The 8,870-nt window shown below is 34.9% G+C and overlaps 1 protein-coding gene across 1 annotated transcript; it reads left to right on the forward strand.

Annotated features, from left to right (window-relative positions):
- LOC107228203 (sideroflexin-3) lies at positions 1-8,870 on the forward strand. The gene is made up of 4 exons (XM_015669582.2): positions 1-478; positions 833-1,009; positions 4,848-5,236; positions 5,355-8,870. Exons 1-4 carry the CDS (start codon positions 297-299, stop codon positions 5,597-5,599), a joined length of 993 nt encoding a protein of 330 aa, XP_015525068.1. The 5' UTR covers positions 1-296; the 3' UTR covers positions 5,600-8,870.

Genomic DNA, 8,870 nt, shown 5'->3' on the forward strand with positions numbered 1-8,870 from the left:
TTCGAACGAGTCCAGCGCACGCGTTCGCTCTGGCCCCATTCCTCGTACTCGCCAGTCTTCCCAATTCCCTTCTCGGCGAATGGGTAGCTGCTCCATAATAGCAGCGCACCATTGCCAGCGGTCAGGCATAATCAATACCTGTTTTTCATCGATACAGATTCGCTTTATCTCGAAATTTTTCGATCAAACGTGCAATTTGAATACCAGCTTCAGTTACACGGATAGAATCGGGGGCTGTTATATCTCTAATTCTTGTATTGAAAAGTGGTAAACAGCAGGAATAATTTCAAGAAAACATGTCCGTGAACGGAAAAAGTAGTGAGCGAAAAAGCCAATTTATTGATATTGAGAAGCCAAAATGGGACCAAGGATCGTACCTGGGTCGGGCTCGCCATTTCTTCACACTGACCAATCCGATGAACGTTTTTGCCACCGCTGAACAACTCGCCGAGGCTAGCGATATTGTTCATAAATATAGGTAGATTAATGCAAATATATTTACACGGTGTTCCTATACGTGCAATTTATTCAGCTGCTACCAAAGAAGTGCCAAGTATTCACTCGTAACATAGGCATTCTTTTCAATTGAGTGTTATACACTTTCAGCAATCGATTCTTGGAGTTATTAAAGTATAGCAGTATCGAATTATCCACGCGATTGCGTTGCGTAACTTTGCACACGCGTATGGTGTTTTGAACCATTTGAACCCATTGAACGTGTCACCCGAATTATAATTTCAGGATTTACCATTTCCGTGATAAAATATTCATTGATGATGATTATCAGTCACGAATTACACTTGTGAACTATAATTGTTGAAATTTGAATCAGGAAAGGTGAAAGCCTGGAGAAACTGGGGATAACGGAAGATAAACTGTGGAGCTGCAAGTATCTTTACGACAGTGCGTATCATCCCGACACCGGGGAAAAGATGATCTTAATTGGACGTATGAGTGCTCAGGTGCCTATGAATATGCTGATCACTGGCTGCATGATGACCTTCTACAAGTGTGTAAATATTTATAATTTATGGCAGCTAGTGTTGTACCAGTTTTGCCTACAACTTATCAGTTGAGCCTACTATACAACGCTGACACCGTAAACGCTCGTACATTTAATCAACGAGCAGTTCGATAACATTTTGCACTGACCCAAAACCTCAAGACTGTAGATTGATCGAGCCGTGTACCGAGAATATATAATCATAAATCAACCTCTCTCGTCAACTTGAAACGAATGACAAATTGCCCCTCTCGATGGTTTCATTGATCACCTTAATCGAAAGATTACCTGTTACTTTATCGATAACCTGTGATACAATACGTGCAGAACATACTGCACAGTCTACGAGTCTCGAATTGGAGATACGGAATCTCAGCAGACCGAAACGGAAAAGTTGAAGCTCGAAAAATTTTTTATGAATCGCTATTGAGCAACCAAAAAATTGTCCGAAGTGTAATAAACCGCGAATAAGAACTTTAATGAAACAGGATATGCTTCTGCACAATTTGGTATAATTTTTAAGTTATGAAATTTTTATTTTTTTTTTTCTGCTGATGTTTCGTTTCGTCAACATTACGAAATGCAAACTTCATTCAACATGTTTGTAAACAAGTTGACTAAATGAAGTTTATAAATATACTAATCAGTCATGCAAATTGCTTAGCCTCGCAATTATTCATGCAACGAATGCATAAACTGACGATGAGTTCCTCGGATAACCGCATGTCACATCTACGGTCAACACACAAAACAATCTTGACCCTGAGTGTAATAATAAATGACGCAACACGTAACTTTGAGATGTAATATTATAAAAACTCCACCCTTTAACCTCATAGAAAAATGCGTCTTGCAACATTCCCACGGCTGAGAATTAATTGGTTCAGCAACATTATAATCGAGAATTGGATTGAGAAACATTGTATTCCAGGATTTAATTCAAAATCATCTCAGAATTTGGACCAAAAACATCCTATATGATATAAATATCAATATTTCGTTTGCAAAATTTTTCTCATACTAAGACATTTTTGAATGCACAATTTTTGTAAGAATAAAAGTGCTGGTTAAAATATAAACTGGAATGAAATTTCAATCTTTCTTCTTTACTAAATTTTTATGTGCCACGTTGACTTATTTCATAAATTATTTATCAATTACGGTTTTAAATAGTTATAGCATTAATTTTTAGATATAAATTCCACTATAAAATAACTTTATTAATTGTATTAAAAACTAACGTCAAACAAAAAACTGAACCGTAATACAAAAACTCCATTAGTACTTGATACTTACAAAGCTATGATATGCTGTGATATAAGCTTTCGTGCATTTTCGGTAATCAGCTGTTTTCCGCAAAGAAACGACAGAGCCGATTTTTTGGTATACAAACCCAGTAATTCGTAAATAAAACATTAAATACGGTCCAATATTGCATTATGATTGAGTAAAGTCATGCTAACAGTTAATCGCATTTAACAAGTTAACCACCACTTTTAGCCTTTGAAAATCATATTCACCAATCTCTGAGATGGAATGGTTTTGAGTACAATTCTGACGTATGACATATTTCAATAATTTTGAGGCACGATTTTTTTAAATTCAGAGCTGAAATAAAATATTGTTAAACCAAATCCTAATGTACAATGTTGTCTTGCTCAGCCGCTAATTTATTGTGTGCCATGCCTGTAACCGTTACATAATTTTTTTCCGCTTTCATCTGAAAAACTATCCGTACAAAGCAAAAAAATTATTCTTGCTCACGGATATCTCTTAATCGAATTATAGACACATCACTCTCGAAATTCGAGGTAACTAGGTATTTAAACAACACGATGATGTTATTATGTTTGTGAATTTTGACCACTTAACCATTTTGTAGAGAATAAATACTCTACATTCAATTCACGTCAAAGTGCTCCATTGAACAAAATTCATGTCAATCGTACGTAAAAATCCAACTTTGAAGGTTTTGATTAGCTAAAATATTGACTTTATTGCAAAAATTAAAGTAACAAAGTTGTGGGAAATTCAATTACTCTACAACAATGTTCCAAGGATCAAATTCTGTAGATTCAACAGTCCGCAAGTTATCATTTCGCAAATCAATTTTATGTAAAAATTAAGTAAACGTGCTTCGTGATTAAACTGTCGATTTTACATTAAAAATTCAAATTGCACTTTTGCAAAGAATTTTCTACAAAATGCTTCCACGATCAAATTCATATACTCGGACCTCAGTGCTTTTCTTGCGAATTCATTTAGTTGGGCCCTATATCTGTACGCATTTTTGGAAATTTTTAAATATGAATAATAGATACATGATACTAATTGATTTCATTTTCTGTGCATACACTGAAAGAAATTTTTAGTTTCGGTTACCGCTCAGTCCTTAACTATTTTCATTTTTTACCACAATCGAAAAATATGGTTCTAGGTACAAAATGAAAATCAGTTTTGTAGCTGTTACCAGAAAGTCTGGTATCCGTTACTATTCTTTCTAATTACGATCACTGTTACTATATTTTCTTGTAATGTTGCGAAACTTTAATGCTTGTGCAGCAATAAATTGATGTTAAAGCCTCATTTAACTAAAAAAGTAGAGTAAAAGTAAAGCAAAGGACTGATTTTGTGTTATAATTACCAAAAACGGATCGACAATAGCACAAAATGGTTACGCGTACCTCGTTTTTCGTAATTCCAACAATATTCAAACAGTTTTTTTAACGATACCTGTGTTACTGAATTTTTCTAGTTACTGTACCAAATGAAATTTTTCTCACTGTAAGAACCCGTATCGAGACCATTTGACTGCCCAGAATGACGCAGATCGTCCGAATTTCTTATATATTGCAACCAAGTTCCATAAAATAACCTCAACTTTCACCTTAAAAATTGAATATCTTTTTAAAATGCCCCTCAACCCAATGTTTTACCATATTATTTAGAATCATCGTAATTTGTGACGACTATGATATATTGGACTCCTTTTAAGGGGAAAAATCATTCAATTAAAGTGTTTCAGTGTCCGTCATCTATATGCTAAAAATTGATCAAAATCAATATTCTAAGAAATATTTTAACTTAGAATATGTGAAACTTGAAGTGACCAACTTTATACGCACAAACTTTCAGATTTGGTTAACGGATATATAAGAAAAAAACACGCAATATTCGATCCGATACTTTCAATGTTCAAATTTCGAGTTCAGATTCGTAATCAGTGACCGCAAAAACCATGTAACGTATAGTTTTATCGAAATTAAATAATTTTTTCAATTTGCGTCTGCCATATTCGATCCACTATTTTGGATTTTCAAGTTTCGAGTCCAAATTCGTAATCAGCAACCGCAAATGCCGGGGCACGAAAAATTTCAAGTGAATCGCATGTAAGGAAAAATGCACATGGTAGTTTCTAATGTTTTTCGTAATACGTTTATTAGCGGTTCCGTGTGGATGACACATGAATAATCGATTGAAAGGACGTCCATTGGAGGTCCAAATATCTTCTCCGTAAAATCCATGAGGTTTCTAACGAAGATCTGTGTATGTAGTTATCTTGTAGAGTTCTACAGCAGATACTTGGATCTCAAATAGACCTCTATTGCACCTCATTTCAGTTGAAATGCATGTCTAATAGAGGCATTGCATATCCATCATGGATGTCCCCCTGAAGGTTTGTTCGCGTTAAAGCCCTTATACCTACATACCTTCTCCACACTTTGATTGGGGTCTTTGATTGGTGCCGAGTGAATTACTGGCGCAGATACCACGTACGGAATATGTATTCACGAAATTAGTACGTAAATAAATGTACAAACTACCAACGGTTCAAAACTTGCAGGTCAACTCCGGCAGTCGTATTCTGGCAATGGTTCAATCAGTCTTTCAACGCTTTGGTTAACTATACGAATCGGAGTGGATCCAGTCCAATCCCAGTATCAACTTTGGTACAAAGTTACGTGGGGGCGACCGGGGGCGCCCTTTTTACGGCACTATCCTTGAACCACCTTGCAAAGAAAGGACCGCCGTTGGCGGGGAGATTGGTACCGCTTGCAGCAGTTGCTGCTGCTAACTGTGTCAACATACCCATGATGCGGATAACCGAATTACGCGAAGGTATCGAGCTTCAAAATGAAAAAGGACAAAAAGTAGGAAGCAGCGTTTCCGCCGCAAAACAGGCAATCTTCTCCGTTACCTTTTCGCGAATTCTGATGGCCTCGCCTAGCATGGGTTTGTACATTTCAATTTATACGGTTTCCTCAGCGTGATATTAATGCCGCGACAATGGGCCTTGGCCTTTGTTCGAACCAGTAATAACCTACTTTAAACTTTTAAATGTTTCTTCCAGTATTAGCACCGCTGCTCATGAACTACATGGAAAAGAGAAACTTATTGAGGCGGATGCCATGGGCAGCGGGTCCGATTCAAGTCGCCCTTTGCGGTGTTTGCTTAACATTTGCAACTCCCCTTTGCTGTGCATTATTTGCACAGCGCGTTGCCGTTCCCGTGAAAGAGTTGGAACCAGAAGTGCAAGAACAAATACGATCCAGGGATCAAAACGCCGAAATAGTATACTATAACAAAGGTTTATAAGAAAACAGAAATTTAGATTTCACCTCATATTGTATAGTCGGGTTGAATATATTGCAAATCGAAATAATAATTGGTTGTATCGACTGTGTTGGAAAAAGTCTAGAGAATTAGCCAACTTAAAATTTATGACGATCTGTCAGAAATTTTTCTTGTGGTTTTTGTAATCGAGTTACATACACCGGGCCATGCCACCAGACCTGTCACTCGATCAGCGAAATTTTTTTTCAGTGATTTTACCGATTCTCGCGTAGCGAATGAAGACGTAAGACACAAGCATACGTGTATACGTACAGAGTCATTTATTCGTAACCCTGCATGTATTCACTTGATACGTGTAGTATCAGCGCTTGTATAATTAATTATACACATAAAATGACAATAATAGTGAAGATATTGCTTCTCGTGGCAAATTTTCTTGCCATATTATCCAAATTTTAGAATAATAAGTATTAAATAATAGTAACATCGTTTTAAACTGATTGCAAATATTAGTTCTCAGCCACATTTCGCAAACGATGTTATGTTACATAACTCTCTCGCCAATCAATTTTCACGTAATAAGCTATAGCCGCGTACATTAGTGGCACTTGACCTTTGCAGTATGAATTGTCTACTCAAGCTGTTAAGGCTCGGAACGGAAACTTTGACCGATTGCTGAATTACATGTCGTAAGCCTGATTTAGTTTTATGACTAAACATATCGTGGTCTCAAAAGTCCACTTGAATTTTCCGCAATAACGTGATAGTTATGCAATTAATAGTTTTATAATATCATATATCCTCATTTATACGTCATGTCCCAGTGAACACGTTTATGTCAACTTTTTCGCACTTATCGACGTCAGATACTGACGACGTAACAAAAATAATATTCCTGATATCAATTTGACGTAACGCTGGTGTAATAATGACTGTTATAATTTTTTTAGTTTATAACTATGCCGTCAATATGACTTTGTGATTACATACACCTGATATCATGCAGATATAATGTAGTGGATTGGAACACAGGCGTACATCTTACACAAGAATATCACACAATACAATACTCTTAAAACTTCACCTTGGTACAATACATTATACAGATCAACTATACACTTGTAACTCAAACGTAGAAATACGTAACAGAATTATTTGGTAACTTCTATACATACTAAACTTGAAATGTTTTACCACCCACAAGAAAGGATATCATGGATTAGACTCATTAAAAAACAATTTTTCTGTAAAACTACATTTGGAAGATGGACTTGATTTTTGAAAATTGATATCACGAGAATGTAAAGATTTCTTTCAATTCTTTAAATTTCTTGATTTTTTTTAGTTCATTATTAATAAATGACAGAGTTTCTTTTCACCGGGGATGACTTTATATGACCTGATATGGACGTATATATCCTGATATTCTCAAACGTTTCGAATATACAAAATCATACGCGGACATATCTGGCTGAATGTATCGAAACTTGATTTTTTATTGACATTTTTTGACACGGACATAGATTGAAATATCGGGGCATATATGACCTTCATATCAGAAGATCTATTGACGAGATAAAAAAGCTACATGTAGGCCATGTGCGGCCGGATATAGCTATAAATGCTTATATATAATGAAATCTAAGCATATATAGCTGCAGTAGAGCGTCGATTATCCGAAATAATTGAGGCCGGGAACCATTCGGATAGTCAAAAATTCTAATTCGTTCAATGCACACATGCATAGATAGGTATTTCAAACAGATGAACTATCTTCTGATTCGATGCATAGTACTTTTGGTCAACATTTATAACGCTTACGTAATAGAATATATAGTGTATAAAATATATGTATTTAAAAACAAGTGGCAGATGTATGTATAATACATATTTCGTTTACTTCTTTCGAAAAAAGTCCACAATTTTCATCCTATTTTACAACGGAACCTCGGCCTGTTATGCGAAAAACCAAGAACTAAATAATCTTTCGGATAATTGACGTTTCGAATAAATCAAATCACCATTCGGATAATTGACGTTTCGGACAGATCAGATCTTTTGATTGGCAGGTTATGCATAGTCTGACATATATACCGATATCAAAATGCAATTCCGGTAAAATATTTTCTGATATAGACATATACGAGAATATTAGAATATATATATATATATGTCCATATCAGGTCATATCAAACCGTATCAGAAAATTATATCGGCCTATCAGACTATAAATGGACTTAAGTAACAGACATTTTTTTCACGGGGATGTAATAAAGCTAACGTCCCTGTGATGTAACCACTGTGGCAAATTATTCTCGATAATTAAATATTGCGATTTTAAAGAAAAAATTTAGATTGTTTTTCTTTGGTTTTATTAAAATTGCTAAGTATATATTTATAAACATTTTAATGCCGACATTCCTCATGGCAAATGATTAAACATTATTGGCCTTGCAATATCAAAAAACTTATTTTACGCTGCAATTTCAATGTTCCTCGAAAAAGTTGAAGAACTTTTTTTTTGTTATTCGAGAGACAATACGAAAGAAAATATTACCTATTACGTAATATGATTTCAATGTTATGTCAAATGTACATAGACAAATAATCTCAGTGTTATAGCACGGCGTTATGTAAATATTATGTAGCACTTAAATCATTTTAAAGTCAGTATGACGTCAGAATGATATCTTATAATTTTGCATCATATCTTAGTCAGAAAGGATGTCACTATTATGTCAAATTTACGTCAAATTTCGTTACCTACCTGTGACCTACTAATGATGTAAAATCAAGGTCATGTGTTCTCACTGAGGTGTATTTTTTCTGAATAGAGATGTCTTATGTTCGATATAGTTTTAAGCGCCGGTGACTAACGATCCACCATCACAATACAAGATATGAAAACTAAAAGAATCTGAGTCTGTATCGCTTATCGATCGTCGTATTGAGACTGCATGAAATTCTTCTTTTTTTTTCGCAATTGTAAAAGTATAATTTTAAGCGTATAAATAGTTCTTGATTTAGTTGTGAGTTCGTTCTAACGAACAAGCCAAGTGGGGCAGCCTGAAAATCTAAGCATCGGTAGCATAACTTTAACATTGATACGTTCTCGCAGAATGTGATTAGTTCATGGTTAAAAATTTGTTAAGTTTGATTATTATAATTCATATGGAATAAGTATTGTAGTAAATTTTATGCACAATATCGATAAGATATTATAATTAATGATCAGAAACGTTGTCTGCCTCTGAGTTATACAAATTAAACGATTTACTGTTTTTAATCATTA

The sequence above is a fragment of the Neodiprion lecontei genome, chromosome 1 (assembly GCF_021901455.1).
Source record: "Neodiprion lecontei isolate iyNeoLeco1 chromosome 1, iyNeoLeco1.1, whole genome shotgun sequence".
NCBI lineage: Eukaryota > Metazoa > Arthropoda > Insecta > Hymenoptera > Diprionidae > Neodiprion > Neodiprion lecontei.